Here is a 17,223-nt window from a genome sequence, read left to right as displayed (position 1 = left end):
TTGCTGGTGTCTGTATGATTCGGCTGAAGAGCGCGTGGTTGTGATGAGTTGGGAATGCAATGAATTGAAAATATGGCCGAAAGCTCTGTTGCAATATTTAGTTCTGAAGTTTTAATGCGCCGTTAGTGGCAGAGCAGAGTGGACACGAAGAGTCGGTGAAGAAAGAAGGAGAGATGACAAGACGAGTCGGTGAAGAAGGAAGGAGGAAAGCAAGACACATCTGCAACATCTTTGATCAAACTGAGCTGAGCTGCTGATACGAAGCGTCGACCAAGCATCCCTGACTGGAGTGAATGCCCCAGCTGGCCTCTCGTTTGTCAGTGGTTGCTACTAGACCTGTTAGTATCACACTCACGACTACAAGTTTCCTGGTGTGCATCGACATCGGCATCAGTGGGGCCTCCCGCTGTCGATCCTGTTGACGGGCGGACAGGTCGGTGTGAATCCTGAACGGCAACCGAGCCTGTCGCGTTGGGGGATCTCGGCGGTGAGTCTCGCCTCGCCTGCATACATGGACATTGCAACATCATAATAATAAACAACATACATGTACTTTCCATTGGCATCAGTATTCCGAGTAAGATTTTCGTCGCTTGTGTGGTGTGTTTCTCCACCAATGAGCGCGTACTATGATTATTTATCGCTGTTCTCACACTTTACCATTTTAGCAGCTTGCATATGCCATTGATATATGTGGAAAGCGCGCACTTGCACCATTTCTGGTGTATAAGAATGATCATTCCTCCATTATCATTATCATCCTCTACTGATGAGCTCAGACAGGGAGCGAAACAGCTGTCTAGAGGCGTGGAGCAATATTATCTCTCAACGGAAGTGTCCTTGCTGGTGTCTGTATGATTCGGCTGAAGAGCGCGTGGTTGTGATGAGTTGGGAATGCAATGAATTGAATAGAAGCCTGATGTGAATAGAAGCCTAGCCCTTACATCGGCTTCTACTGGAATAAAAAATAAAAAATAAAAATAAATTAAAAAAAATTCGACGGGTTCGCGTACCGGGCAGGTCAAGAACAAGGAGTCGTACAACTCCCTGGTCAAGAACCACCTTTCCGCTTCCGTGGGACGCCACCACCCCATGATCAGGCGTCAGATGCGGCTCCTAAATGGTGGGGGAGGATAGATCAGATCCACCAACCATAGGCCAAAGGCCTAAATCCCATTCTACTGGAATAAGCCCGACTTCAATACGTGGCATTACGGTATTTATAATAACAAGAGTGCCTGAAAACCAGAGTGTGCAGCTCGGATGGGTTGCTGTCACGGCGGAATTCCGTGATTACCTTATTTTAGTGATGTGTGCAGCTCGGATGGGTTGCTGTCACGGCGGAATTCCGTGATTACATTATTTTAGTGATGTGTGCAGCTTGGATGGGTTGCTGTCACGGCGGAATTCCGTGATTACCTTATTTTAGTGATGTAGCGCATACAAGCTTTGAAGCAGTATCCAAGCGCGTCTCTCGGTGTACAACTGCAGCTCAGTTGTACGCCCTACGCCATTTCCCGCCTCAGATCTGCGCCAAATATGATGTAAAAAATGCTATTTTCCGTGGTTGGATTCACCCTCCCTTTCTTGTATCGGCTATGTATTATTATGTGCCATGAAGTGGAGACGATAAATAAATAATCACGGAATTCCGCCGTAGAAAAGGCTCCACACTCTGGTTTTCATGTACTGTTGATAATAATTATCCTATCCGCGATTGCAATTAACCGAATTGCGTTACAGATCCTTTCAATGTTCTTATCTTTCCTTTTCCTCTTCCACCTGTACTTCTCCTTAGTTTCCTCTTTTCTCTTTAGCTCTTCTCTTGTACCTTCTTGCTATGATTCACTGATGTGGGTGTTGAATAAATCATGGATTACACAACTCGGGGTACTGAGCCAATAGCCAAATGTAAAAAAATAAGCAAGCACACACACGGGTTACTACGAGTTATGAGTAACTGTCCACTGCTGTAACGAGATAATAAGATGACCTTTCCTTCGATCATTGGTCTTACTATAATCTTGAACTTCCCAAGCTGGACGGTTGTTGATTTGCACACTGGAGGTGTGTGAGAGCTAGGTCTCAGGTCGCTGAATGGCACAGTATCGTGTCAGTTTTGTGCCCGGTTATTGCACTTTCTGACTGATTATTACCTTGTTACAGTCGTGGATAGTTGCTTCATAACTCGTTTCCATGTGATTTCTTCTATTTTTTTAATTATAATCATTTATTGGCTCAGTATCCAAGATAATACGCAGTCAGAAAGTGCGATAACCGGGCACAAAACTGACACGTTACTGTGCCATTCAGCGACCTGAGACCTAGCTCTCACTCACCTCCAGTGCTCAAACCTCTTTTACAATGTCATTTACGTTTGGCTCAGTACCCGAGTTCAATTTTGCATTTGATAGTAAAAAAATTGAAGGGCCTTAACCTAGCTCGAACACATCTCCATTGTGCAAACCAACAGCCTTCCAGCTCCAGGTTCAAGGTTATGGTAGGACCTATGAGGGGATGGCGAGCGCAGCAAAAATGTGCATAAACTATGTCCCAAGGCAAACTAAGAATGTCAAATATTACGGTATTCTGTCATTTTTGGGCTGACCAGAGTTCCCCGAATATACCGTAAAGTCTTGTATAAAAGCCGCACTTGAATAGAAGCCGCAATTTTGGGCCCATCAAATCACACATAAGCCTGGTTTTAGTGTTGACATACATAGAAATACCTGTCTTGTATAGAAGCCTGTCTCATATAGAAGCCTGCAAAATTTCACCAAGAAAGTCATAGAAGCCGGGGCTTTTATACCAGACTTTACGGTAAGCATCTGCCGCTAGGGTTTATCGGGTGTTAGCGGCCGTCGTGAGTTCCCTTCGGGAACGGACACGATAATTTACTTTTTTTTACGGTAAGTCACACTTTTTACACAAAAATTCACTGAGGGTAAAAAAGGGGTGCGACTTACAATCGAGCATGACTTACTACTGAAGTCAATATATTATCGGAACAACATGGCTCCTGACTAACATAGCACTGCTAGCCCTGAAACCTATAGACTCGAGCCCCAACATTCTCACACAGCTTTTCATGCAGCGCTACAAGACCCATGCCCACCCTCTCCTGGCATAATATTATTATTATTATTATTGTAGAAGAGAAAAGGATATATGGATACGAGTTAAGAGTAACTCTCCATCACTGTAACATGATACTATATACAGTCAGAAAGTGCAATAACTAGGCACAAAATATTTATGACCCACCCAAGTTGGGTGGTGTGCTGCTTTGCTGCTTCGAATTGTAGTTAGACCGCTTTGTCAAATATCATACTGGTCTCGTCATCGTCCAGTAACAATCGACATTCTTTGTTCCGTTGGGACTGTAGCTTTTGCTCGTTTTCGTTGCGCTTGCGTTCCCCTCTTTGGTCTTTCCAAAACCTTGAACCTTCCAAGTTGGAAGGCTGTCGGTTAGCGCTACGGACATGTGTTGAAGTTAGGTGTCAGGACGTCGAATGTCTCAGTACTCTGTCAGTTTTGTGCCTAGTTATTGCACTTTCTGACTGTATATAGTATCATGTTACAGTGATGGAGAGTTACTCTTAACTCGTATCCATATGTCCTTTTCTCTTCTACATTTATTTATGGCTCAACATCCGAGTTTAAAATTATTATTATTTTTATTATTATTAACTGGTTTGAGGGAAAGAGACAAACGGGAAAAGTCTGAAGAAAAAATTGACTGCCACCACCAGGACTCGAACCAGGGACCCTCGCTTGTAGCCAGCGATGCTCTAACCACTGAGCTATGGTGTAGTCGTCATCCCAGCAGAGGCCGTTCAACATTTTCTTCAGACTTCGTAACTCACACTTCCTGTGAATCCGCACAGGCGGGTGGGACGCAGCCCTCACTGTACCCACACACTTCACGTACAAACTAGCACGCGGGGAGCCCCAAGTCATAAAATATTAACTGGTTTGAGGGAAAGAGACAAACGGGAAATTATTATTATTATTATTATTTAAACAATCGACGAGGAGACAATAGTCGTAAAATGGCAATAAATAAGATAAATTGTGCACTCATAACAACTTTTGCTTTTGCTGTTGTTATGAGTGCACAATTTATCTTATTTATTGCCATTATTATTATTGTAAAATAGAAAAGGACATATGGATACGAGTTTAGAGTAACTCTCCATCACTGTAACATGATTCTAAACTCGTATCCATATGTCCTTTTCTATTTTACATTTATTTATGGCTCAACATCCGAGTTTCAAATTATTATTATTATTATTATTATTTCGTAATATGTATTCGCATGCAACAACGCAAATCCACACAATTCAGTAGACACTTTTTCTATCAAACGTTTTCTTTCCCTTCTCTTCAGGATAGTACAGGGAATGTTGGAAATTAGAAAAACACATAACTATATAGAGAATGAAAGAAAGAAAAAGTCAACACTTCAACATAGGTGTTAAAAATGATTAAAGTGTTAAAAACTCAAAAACAAACAGCTGCAAGCTGTAGACAAACACGTTGAACACATCAGGGAACACTTGTCACACTTTCACGAGGTGTGACACCAAAATGTTGAACGGCCTCTGCTGGGATGACGACTACGCCATAGCTCAGTGGTTAGAGCATCGCTGGCTACAAGCGAGGGTCCCTGGTTCGAGTCCTGGTGGTGACAGTCAATTTTTTCTTCAGACCTTTCCCGTTAGTCTCTTTCCCTTAAAGTTTAAACCAGTTAATATTTTATGACTTGGGGCTCCCCGCGTGCTAGTTTGTACGTGAAGTGTGTGGGTTACAGTGATGTATATAACTGGTTGTTTTAGTGATTCTTACTATGTGACGATGTTCCACTGATGATGGTCACACGAAAACGTTCTGGAATTGTTTCATTTTAATTGTTTATACATGGTTATGAGTGCACAATTGATATTTTTCATTGCTATTTTACGACTGTTGTCTCCTCGTCGGTTATTTTTAAAAATTATTATTATTATTATTATTATATACCAGCATGGTCGGCACCCTATCCTCATGTTGCCTGATGATTGCGAGAGCATGAAACTTGAAGACGTTCAAGCAAACAAGCCTTGATTGTCCTTAATGTTCTGTGTCACAGATATAGATGAATGCGATGTACAACCACTCCCCTGTGAGCTGAGTAGATGTGTCAATGACGTGGGAACGTACCAATGCTGCCCTCTCGGCTATCGCAAGAATATATCTCTGCCGACACGCTGTGGAGGTTAGTCTGTTGCTCAAGCCGTGCGTGTCTTCGGGCAAGAACACATTCTAATGTGTGTGTGTGTGTGTGTGTGTGTGTGTGTGTGTGTGTGTGTGTGTGTGTGTGTGTGTGTGTGTGTGTGTGTATGTGTATGTGTATGTTCAGCGATTTCCAATCGATAGGTTGTGGGTTCGATTCCCAACGAGTATGGTCACACACGTCTTTCTTCTCTTGCTCAGACTCATCCTGACTTTTCTTTCATTCTCCTGGGTGGTTACCAACAGCCAGTGCATGCCGGAGTATGTGGTGTGATGTGTGTGCGGGTAAAAAAATGAAAAAGACCAAAAAATAGGGATTCACTGGCCAGAAAAAGCCACTTCATAGCTGTGTGGTGTAGACCAGGCTGAATAGTGGCGGTCAATTCTTCAGCCTTGCAATCTGTTGAATGGTGCAATCCCAGCACAAGCTGCTATGGCTTCTGCTGTAGCATCGCTATCATCGCCTCCGGCGATGGGCGTCCAATGGTCCAATGGTCCAATGTGTATGTGTGTATGTGTATGTGTATGTGTGTGTGTGCATGTGTATGTGTATGTGTGCATGTGTATGTATGTGTGTGTGTGTGTCTGTGTGTATGTATGTGTATGTGTGTGTGTGTGTGTGTGTGTGTGTGTGTGTGTGTATGTGTGTGTGTGTGTATGTGTGTGTGTATGTGTATGTGTGTTTGTGTGTTTGTGTGTGTGTGTGTGTGTGTGTGTGTATGTGTGTGTGAATGTATGTGTATGTGTGTGTGCAGCACAGCTACGGCACTACTACATGCTGTACGTTTGGCAGCCATGTTCCTCTATCCATTCTTCAAATTTGAAACTCGGATGTTGAGCCAATAATAAATGTAGAAAGTAAAGGACATAATTATGGATACTAGTCAGGATTAACTGTCCACCCCTGTAACTAGATACTATAATTATAGAGTCAGAAAGACGTCGAATGTCTCAGTACTCTATCTAGTTACAGTGGTGGACAGTTACTCTTAACTTGTATCCATATGTCCTTTTCCTTTCTACATTCTTAGAACGTCGTTTGATGACTCCATACCAGCCATAAACATACCAATAAGATGATCAGGCAGGTGTTTCACTCCAAAGGCAGCTCACAACACGTGCCACAGGGACACACACTGATGGCACTTGGGTCTCTTCCCTCCCCCAGAGGACCAACCATGTGCACGGTCAGTTTCCGTTTCTGCAGGGCGATGCGACACAGCTAGCGCATGTAGCCCTGTCAGGGCCCAAAAGGTCGAGAAATATAGAAACTGTTTCTCCCCTGCCCCCCCCCCCCCCCCCCACACACACACACACACATACATACTGTATACACACATACATACAAACATACATACACACACATACATACTGTACACACACATACATACACACACATACATTTCATTGAGCAACACTGTACCAGGCCACCAAGCCGCTGCATTTAACACTACAATTACAGCAAGAGTATATAACCCCCCAAGAGTGTGCAACACATGATACACTTTCTATGGGGTTCGCCGATGGCAAAAACTCACATCACGTGGTGTAGTGTCGCAGTTGTACGTTTCCAGCCTGTTTTTAGCGAGCAGCGGAGTAATAAAAAAAGCACTCTCTGACAGAAACTCACTGCGCGTATGCAAATGCCCAGCATGATCCTGGTAGATATTCGGATTGCGCGCACGCTATCCTTCCTTTGTACGTAGAACGAACACGTCATGTGAGTTTTCGCCGTCGAAGACCCCATATGCAGAGCTGCACACTCTTGGGGGTTATATACTCTTGATAATAGGATGCAGCAGCTTCAACTTTGTGGCAACTCGATTATGTGGCACTTCAACTTTGCGATGCCTCGACTGTGTTGTGCTTCAAGCTATGTCCGATGATTTTCATGCCTTATTCTTCTCCCATTCAGAGAACTCGTGCCCTCCTCCGGCCCCGATTCCCAATGCCGTTACCACCGGCAACAGCACTGTGGAGAAGAATGTTTCCTGCTTGCCTGGCTACACCCTGGCCACCGGTTCACCAACAGTGATTTACTGCCAAACTAACCAGAAATGGACATTCTCTGCCTGCGAGGGTAAGTCCCACCGTTTGAACCAGGGTAGAGTATTGCACACCTGGTTAAAAAAAAGAGCCCGCTATGAAGAGTGTGTTGTGGGTTTTGTTATGATGGACTGATAAGGTACAATAAGTACATGTATGTGAAGTAGAATTCAGAAACGTTTTTCTTCGATGGTCATCAGTGAATCTACATATTTTATTCCCGTAGCTATGCAGAAGACGTTAACTTCAGTAATGTCTGGCGCTAGCCAGGGTCCACACAGCTTTAATTTGGTGTTTGTTTGTTTGTGTGTTTGTGTCACGCCTGGAGCTATCCCGTATCTGTCCCGTATCTGTGACTACAAAGGCTCTACAGGATTGTACATAACAGCCGGCCACAATATTTTGCTGGCTCCGGTATCTGTCATCTGTCCTGTACCGTCCCGTACAAACAGCTGGCAAAAATATTCGTCGTATTGTGTATACGACTCCCTGATGTAGAGGTATATTTGGAAAGAAATAGGGAGACAAGGAGGAATAGAATTTAGGCCTCATTTACACGACAACGATTGAAAAACGTTTTTCAATCGTTTTCGAAACGTTTTTGCTGTTTACACGAAAACGATAATCGTGTACACTGCAACATGTTTTTCGGCGTGCAATCGTCACGTGCAAGAATTTGGCCTGGCGCAGGGCTGGCGGCGGCATCTTTTGAGTACAGGGCTCGTACTAGTAAAACGTTTTTGGCGTTTACACGAGAACGAAACGAAACGAAAACTATTGAAAAACACTTTGAAGGCCGTTTTTCGTTTGAAACGTTTTTGAAACGCTTTTCAGCATTGTCGTGTAAACGCTCTTATCAAAATCTGTGGAAGCATTTTCTTTTGAAAACGTTGAAAACGTTTTTGTCAAAAACGTTTTTCAATCATTGTCGTGTAAACGAGGCCTTAGAATGGGCGTTAGTTGCCGAATAGATGATAGGATGCGTCAGCAAAAACATACTTTGGAAGAGAGATCCCGTCGACTCCAAAATAAGCGTGAACAAGCGATTCAGCGCCGGTCACATTAAACGTCGGAAGAGAAATCCCGTCGACTCCAGAACGCCCGTGATCGGCAGAGTCCGCGCCGGTCCCAGGAAACGTCAGGACAGACATCCCGTCGAGTCCAGAACGCCCGTGATCGGCAGAGTCAGCGCCGGTCTCAGGAAACGTCAAGACAGACATCCCGCCGAGTACAGAACGCCCGTGATCGGCAGAGTCAGTGCCGGTCCCAGGAAACGTGAGGACAGACATCCCGTCGACGCGCAGAAAAACTAAATATGCAGCCTCTCTGCAGGGCGATGCGACACACATATAGAAAACTGTTTCTCCCCTGCCCCCCCCCCCCCCCCCCACACACACACACATACTGTACACACACATACATACACACACATACATTTCATTGAGCAACACTGTACAAGGCCACCAAGCCGCTGCATTTAACACTACAATAATAGCAAGAGTATATAACCCCCTAAGAGTGTGCAACACATGATACCCTTTCTATGGGGTTCGCCGACGGCAAAAACTCACATCACATGGTGTAGTGTCGCAGTTGTACGTTTCCAGCCCGTTTTAGCGAGCAGCGGAGTAATAAAAAAAGCACTCTCTGACAGAAACTCACTGCGCGTATGCAAATCCCCAGCATGATCCTGGTGGCTGGAGCAGAGACCACTGTGCATGACTGCAGCATGCACAGAGCAGAAAATGGAAAGGTATCAGCACGACTTATGGTTGAAGCAAGTGCCCTCTTGCTTGTTGTATCCCCAAACTTCTGGCCAAGACCTCTGTACGCCAGACCATGGCAGTTTAAAGACCGTGACCAACATCAGAATGCAGCATCACAAGACAATCTTGGCAGCAGCAATGGTAAACATTCCACCACAGATCCGACCAGTGATAAAGAATGATGACAGCACTGCGTGACCCTAATTCTCCAACAGGACTCGAACCTAATCCTAATGCCGCCCCATCTATTCCGGGTCTTTTCACTAGACATCTCAACCCCAATGCCATACCATTTAAACCACGGTCCCATCAAGGCGCCCCAGCAAATTCCTGGGTACGCTTTGGCTTTATCAACATTTGTAGCCTTCGGCACAAAGTCGACGCCCTGGAGCAGCTGATCGCGGACCAGTGCTGGGACATAGTCGGTGTTGCTGAAACATGGCTGGATGGCACAGTGTCTGATGGAGAAATCCGGATCCCAAACTTCAGTATTGCCCGTCAGGACCGTGCCGGTGGAAGAGGAGGTGGAACATGTATCTACTTCAGGTCGACCCTCCCCGTGAAGCCTCGCCCGGATTTGACGGCGGATGATGTAGAGTGCACCTGGATCGAGCTTAAAGGTGCCCGGGCGCCTCATCTCTTAGGGTGTGTGTACCGGCCACCAAGTGAAACAGTTGCGTTCTGGCCCAGACTAGAGACTGTCTTACAGGCAGCCACCAACAACACCGGATCGGTCACTATGATGGGCGACTTCAATGTAAATGCTGACCCAGTTTCTCCTGGCCCACAATTGCGCCACATGCATGACACGTGTGGAAGCTATGGACTGCAGAACGTCGTGACAGCACCAACTCGTGTTCTGCCCCAATGTGTGCGTGGAACCATACTAGATCTAGTCTTGGTCAACCATGCCAGCTTAACATCCTGGAACATCGTACCATGTGACATCAGCGATCACTTTGCTGTGAGTGCTTCACTCAGCTGTGCTACTGAAGTAAGCCAGCCAGCGAGTTCCCTCCTCACTAGGCAGCTGCACAGAGTGGATATAGCAGCTCTCCGCGCTGACCTGCTTGCAGCAGACCTTCACATTTTTCCTCCACATGCGAGCGTCGACGATATGTGGTCCACTTGGCACGCTAGCATAATGCGTGTACTGGACCATCATGCCCCGATGACCCCAGTTAAGAAGCGTTCCAGAAGAAGGCCATGGCTTAACAGAGACACTTACCAGCTAATGATGGCAAAGAACAGGCTGCACCGAAGATGGCTGCGAGACCGGGCTAACATAGCATTATTCCACCAGTACAAATGTGCTCGAACGGCGGCAGCAAACCTTGTCAGACGGAGGAAAAACCAGTACTTCAGTGATGAATGTGTTGTCAACAATCGCAATCCAAGGAAGATGTGATCCCTGTTAAACTCCATCACTGGCAGAGGAGGAAGCAACCAAGACCCTGCATGTGATGTGAACAAGGTCAGCGTGGCATTTAGCAACATTGTAACTGACCCTGATCGGCCAGCCCACTTGCCATTACCGAATGGACCCCCAGCTGAACACTCACTCAGCTGTCTGGGACCAGCATCTTATGCTGCTGTGAATAAGCTTCTGCAAGCGATAATTCCGGTGAAGGCAACTGGCAGTGATGGAATACCTGGGCTGCTTCTCAAATCCTGCAGTGATATCCTCACGCCATCCCTCACACGGATCTTCAATGAGTCTCTTGAAATGGGCATTGTACCTTCTGCCTTCAAGAAGGCCCTGGTCCGGCCTCTGTACAAGTCTGGAGACCCAACATCCCCTGGGAACTATCGTCCAGTATCCCTGCTGCCGATTGCCTCAAAGCTGCTGGAGAAGCTCGTGCAGCGGCAGCTTGTGGCATTTCTCGATGAACACAATGTTCTACCACCGACCCAATTTGCCTTCAGGAAGGATCACTCCACTGAAGATGCACTTGTGCTACTAACGGATGGTGTTCTCACTGCAAAGGAATCTGCATTGCCTTGCTGCATCTGCCTACTTGACATGTCAAAGGCGTTTGACAAAGTCAGTCACCCTACGCTGCTGCAGGACTTGTTCGACATTGGCGTTTCTGGAACGGCATTAAGTTGGTTTGCCAACTATCTCAGCCATCGAACCCAGCAAGTGCGCATTGGAACCCAGGACGGACCCTGTAATGCATGCACATGCGGTGTTTCACAGGGATCCGTTTTAGGACCAATCTTGTTCAGTGTATACACACGCGGCATACCAGAGGTTGCTGGTGACGTGCCCACAGTACAGTTTGCGGATGATATTGGCTTGTACTTCAGCCACCGGCTGCCTACTGAATGCTCCGCGGCGCTTACCCAGGCAGTGTCTGCAGTGGCTGACTGGCTAGAGGATCGCAACCTCATCCTGAACTCCACGAAGAGCCAAGTCCTGAGCATGCACAGTGAAGCCATTCCTGTAAATTGCAATGGGACTAGTTTGCCAGCAGCAAGCACTGCGAAGTACCTCGGAGTTCTGCTGGACAGCTCCCTCAACTGGCAGAAACACGTGGACAGCATCGCCAAGAAAGTATCGCAGAAGATCGGGGCGCTCTGGCGATCTAGGCGAGCATTAAGTCTGAAGGCCCGTACACAGTTCATGAAGTCCATCATCATGCCTGATGTGCTGTACGGGTCGACAGCATTTTTCGCCTGCCTGCGACAGGAGCAAGTCTCTCGCTTGCAAGTTCTCCAGAACCGAGCTGCCAGGGCAGTGTTTGGCCAGCCACCCCGCTCTCATGCTCAACCCCTCCTGACCAGCTTGCAGTTCTACAGCATTCAGGAGCTGCACAAGCAGAAGATGCTGAGGTTTGTGTGGCGTTGCCAGCACAATCGAGCCAGCCCAGCCCTCCAGGACAAGTTTCGAAGTGCTCATGGAAACACCACCCGCCTCCAGCAAGGACAGGGTTTGCGCCTGCCGCTAGCCCGGTCAGCAGCAGGGACATCCCGTCCATCGCACTGTGGTGCCATTCTCTGGAACACCCTCCCCAGCGAAGTTCGCCTACTCAATCGTCCCAGTGAATTCGCCGTAGCTGCACTGCCCTTCACGCTGGCGGGCTAGATCTGCAAACTCCGTGAATTCTCCCGCCTTCTGTGTTCACAGTCCCATACTCCCCTTGGAGTAGTCTGCACGGCGCTGCTGCTGCTGCTGTTGCTGTTGTTGTTGTTGTTGTTGTTGTTGTTGTTGTTTTTGAATTCTTTATTCTCACGATGGCACCATCGTCAATAAGAGATAAATTGATGAGAAGGTGAGATTGTGGGTTAAACAGTTGGAAAGTGATTTACATCACTTTGAACTTTACAAGTATGGGAGAGGGTGAGTGCTGCAGGAGCAGATTGAGTTAATCAGCAGTGAGCAGATTTCTTGTTTGAAAGCAGGTCGGGAGGAGATGTCACGAATGCTAGCAGGGAGGGCATTGTAGTATTCTAGGGACTTGTACAGTGGGGAGTCTTTACAGCGATCGGTTCGGGAGGGTGGGAGGTGCCAAGTGCGTGCGTGTCGAAGGCTGTACTGGGCCGTAACTTGAGCGGGGGTGTTGAGCAAGCGTATGTGTTGTGGGGCATATTGGTATTTTATGGAGTGAGCATTGTTGTTGTTGTTGTTGTTGTTGTTGTTGTTGTTGTTGTTGTTGTTGCTGTTGTTGCTGTTGTTGTTGTTTATTTGTTTTTTTTTGGAATTCTTTATTCTCACGATGGCACCATCGCCAATAAGAGATAAATTGATGAGAAGGTGAGATTGTGGGTTAAACAGTTGGAAAGTGATTTACATCACTTTGAACTTTACAAGTATGGGAGAGGGTGAGCGCTGCAGGAGCAGATTGAGTTAATCAGCAGTGAGCAGATTTCTTGTTTGAAAGCAGGTCGGGAGGAGACGTCACGAATGCTAGCAGGGAGGGCATTGTAGTATTCTAGGGACTTGTACAGTGGGGAGTCTTTACAGCGATCGGTTCTGGAGGGTGAGAGGTGCCAAGTGCGTGCGTGTCGAAGGCTGTACTGGGCCGTAACTTGAGCGGGGGTGTTGAGCAAGAGTATGTGTTGTGGGGCATATTGGTATTTTATGGAGTGAGCAAGAAGGGTGAGCTTCACTTTGCGGCGAGAGAACATTGTCGGCCATTTGAGCCGATGGAGCAGTGTTGAATGATCCAGAGGAGTGTAAAGGTGTTGTTGTTGTTGTTGTTGTTGTTGTTGTTGTTGTTGCTGCTGCTGCTGCTGCTGCTGCTGCTGCTGCTGCTGCTGCTGCTGCTGCTACAGCAGCTACTGCTGTGGCTGTAGTTACAGCCCCTCTCGTTGTCAGGAAATGTTTGCTTGTGCTACTTCTCATCCAGTTGACTTCTTATTATGACTTTGTACGTTATAATTTTCTTGAGCTCCGGTTTTCCCCTTCATTCTAACTCAAGTGCAGTTTAGCGTGTATTGGCTTGCGATTTCCTTTCTTCTGTTTGCTTGGCATGTTATCGCTCCACAGGTACCCTCGGTCTCAGGTGCTCTCACATTTGTGCAATTGTTGATTTTGGTCCTGAATTGTCCTCCCTGTTGCTTTGCTACCGTCCTCCTCCTTCCTCCACCTTTTTTTCTTAATTGGCCTCATTATGGCATTCGCTTCCATGTAATTGGGCTTGTAGCCCGTGTGTACTTGCGAATTCAAATAAAAATATACATACATACATAGATATTCGGATTGCGCACACGCTATCCTTCCTTTGTACGTAGAACGAACACGTCATGTGAGTTTTCGCCGTCGAAGACCCCATATGCAGAGCTGCACACTCTTGGGGGTTATATACTCTTGATAGTAGGATGCAGCAGCTTCAACTTTGTGGCAACTCGATTGTGTGGCACTTCAACTTTGCGATGCCTCAACTGTGTCGTGCTTCAAGCTATGTCCGACGATTTTCATGCATTATTCTTCTCCCGTTCAGAGAACTCGTGCCCCCCTCCGGCCCCGATTCCCAATGCCGTTACCACCGGCAACAGCACTGTGGCGAAGAATGTTTCCTGCTTGCCTGGCTACACCCTGGCCACCGGTTCACCACCGGTGATTTACTGCCAAACTAACCAGAAATGGACATTCTCTGCCTGCGAGGGTAAGTCCCACCGTTTGAACCAGGGTAGAGTATTGCACACCTGGTTAAAAAAAGAGCCCGCTATGAAGAGTGTGTTGTGGGTTTTGTTATGATGGACTGATAAGGTACAATAAGTACATGTATGTGAAGTAGAATTCAGAAACGTTTTTCTTCGATGGTCATCAGTGAACCTACATATTTTATTCCCGTAGCTAGGCAGAAGACGTTACCTCAGTAACGTCTGGCGCTAGCCAGGGTCCACACAGCTTTAATTTGGTGTTTGTTTGTTTGTGTGTTTGTGTCACGCCTGGAGCTATCCCGTATCTGTCCCGTATCTGTCCCGTATTTGTGAATACAAAGGCTCTACAGGATTGTACATAACAGCTGGCCACAATATTTTGCTGGCTCCGGTATCTGTCCCGTACCGTCCCGTACAAACAGCTGGCCACAATATCCGCGGGTGTGCACTATCGCAGGTGTGCACTATGCTCCGAATATGAAATGCATGTACTTCAATGAAGATTGAAGTGCGCACCCCCAATGAAGATTGGGGGTGCGCGTTATACTAAAGGTGCGCACTATACTCTGAAATATACGGTATCTTACGTAATTCCGTTCGAGTATTATTTGCGCCCGTTGTATTTTGTTCTTGTCTTGTAGAGTCTGATGTCTGATGTCGTAATTATAATTATGTCTCTCTCTCTCTCTGCCCTCGGGTCTAAGTGTACATGGGAGTATGGTGTGATGTGTGACGCTTATGGTATGTAGTGCGTGCAAGAGTACGTGCTGTCAGAGTGTGAGGATCTGCTTCCGTCTGTGTGAGAGTGACTGTCAAGTGAATGCCGTGCATGCGCAGTGCTAGTTTTGGTCTGGGAATGAGAGTCATGTGTGATTCGTCCGTGGTCTGGTTGTCTTGGTCTTAGTCATGTACTCTCTATGCATTGGTCGCTGAATGGTCATCCCGATTTGGCGTCACTTTATCACTGCTTGTTCTTTGTTGTTTCTTCGTGTCTTCTCCGTTCGCCTTTTTGTTTGGGTCTTGCATTTCCTTTCTCCTCCTGCGCCCTCGTCATTTACTGTCAATAAGAAATGATATGTAATGAGACGCACAATCAAGAGTTTGCGTTGCTGTACGGCGGGGGCCTGGGGAGAAGGTAACAACACACCAGTAGTGGTTCACCTATGCTTATACTGCAGATATTGATGAATGCGCTGGGCCCACGAGCGACAACTGCAGCCTGGCATCAATGTCATGCTTCAACACTCCCGGCTCCTTCGCGTGCTGTAGTCCTGGCTACCAACCATTCCAATCAGCTTGCGCCGGTAAGTAGCTACAGTCCATTCATTGGAAACTGGCACCCTAACTTTTTGGTGTCTCTCTCACGTAGTTGTAAAAAAAGTAAATTATCGTGTCCGTTCCCGAAGGGAACTCACGACGGCCGCTAACACCCGGTAAACCCTAGCGGCAGATGCAGCGCCTAACGGTGAGGGTGAGTGGTAAGTCTCACAACCGTAGTTGTAGATATCGTAAAAACAACAGTACATCCTGCATTGTGTGACCCGTGCAATTACTCCTTGCCACATTTGAGGCCAGAAAAGTCCAAGAACAGGAAATAGAAATTCAGCCAGGTTTTACAAAATTAGGACAGGTATGCCATGGCAAAATGTATGGAGAAGCAGATCTAAAACCCAATTTTTTTGAGATTTAAAGTGGGTTTTTGATCCTCAATTCGACCCAAATAAACTTTCAAAAGCCAACGGGACAGTTTCCGATGAATGGACTGTAGTACCCTTGGACATCTCTTATCGGGGCACCTTGGAACTGGGCACTGCCCGTATCTCAGATTTCCCTGCACGTCAGGACAATCCCACCAGCCGCGCATCATGCTACTACAAGCTTTGAAGCTATTTGGCATGTATTGCACTTGTCTAAGATTTAAAAAAGAATCCATCGATTCTGAACGTGTGAACTGCAGAGGTTGGCAAGGACAAGACTTTTAAAAAGGAGCATGTGCACGTCCTATTCTTTTTTTGCCGTCATCAAGGCGGTAGACGGTGTCGTATTACCCTCGACCGTATCTGTCCCGTACTTGTCCTGTACCGTACCGTACAATCTAAGACGGCTGGCCACAATGCATATTCAAATAGGGCTTTCAAATACAAGATCATAACGTGAAGCAACTTGGAAGAATTAGGATGTATGCGAAGTGTATCGGGGGATGCATGCAGGGCGATAGTGGGGGTTCGAATCCCAGGTTATGTCTAAAAACAAAAAGTAGAAATTTATAAGAATTTATTCCCGTAGCTATGCAGAAGACGTTACTTCAGTAACGTCTGGCGCTAGCCAGGGTCCACACAGCTTTAATTTGGTATTTGTTTGTGTGTTTGTGTCACGCCTGGCGCTATCCGTATCTGACGGCAAAAAAGCATAGGATGCTATAATTTTTTCAATTCTCCTATTTTTTTCAGGCATATCCTGGGATTCGAACCCGCACTATCGCCCTACATGCATTCCCCCATACACTTCGCATTCATACCCATTCTTCCAAGTTGCTTCACGTTATTATCTTGCGTTTGAAAGCCCTATTTGAATATTGCGGGCAGCTGTATGTGGCCAGCTGTGTTTGATGGTACGGTACGGTACGGTACGGGAGACGGTGTCGTATTACCCTCGATCGTACCTGTCCCGTACCTATCCCCTACCGTACCGTGCCATCAAAGATGGCTGGCCTCAATGCATATTCAAATAGGGCTTTCAAATGCAAGATAATAACGTGAAACAACTTGGAAGAATGGGTATGAATGCGAAGTGTATGGGGGAATGCATGTAGGGTGATAGTGCGGGTTCGAATCCCAGGATATGCCTGAAAAAAAAATAGGAGAATTGAAAAATTTATAACATCCTATGCTTTTTTGCCGGTAGATACGGATAGCGCCAGGCGTGACACAAACAAACAAATGTATGCGAAGTGTATCGGGGGATGCATGCAGGGCGCGCGATGGTGCGGGTTCGAATCCCAGGTTATGTCTTAAAAAAGGATTTT

General features: G+C 46.5%; 1 protein-coding gene across 1 annotated transcript in view; it reads left to right on the top strand.

Moving 5' to 3' along the window:
* LOC135812088 (fibrillin-2-like) overlaps positions 1-17,223 on the top strand; it is a 160,228-nt gene that overhangs the window by 71,728 nt on the left and 71,277 nt on the right. Inside the window, exons 19-22 of the mRNA XM_065325417.1 lie at positions 5,135-5,260; positions 7,193-7,357; positions 14,036-14,200; positions 15,377-15,502. Of these exons, the coding sequence (XP_065181489.1) occupies positions 5,135-5,260; positions 7,193-7,357; positions 14,036-14,200; positions 15,377-15,502 (582 nt within the window). The remainder of the gene's footprint in view (positions 1-5,134; positions 5,261-7,192; positions 7,358-14,035; positions 14,201-15,376; positions 15,503-17,223) is intronic.

The sequence above is a fragment of the Sycon ciliatum genome, chromosome 3 (assembly GCF_964019385.1).
Source record: "Sycon ciliatum chromosome 3, ocSycCili1.1, whole genome shotgun sequence".
Lineage (NCBI taxonomy): Eukaryota > Metazoa > Porifera > Calcarea > Leucosolenida > Sycettidae > Sycon > Sycon ciliatum.
This window is presented reverse-complemented; position numbering and strand designations above follow the sequence as displayed.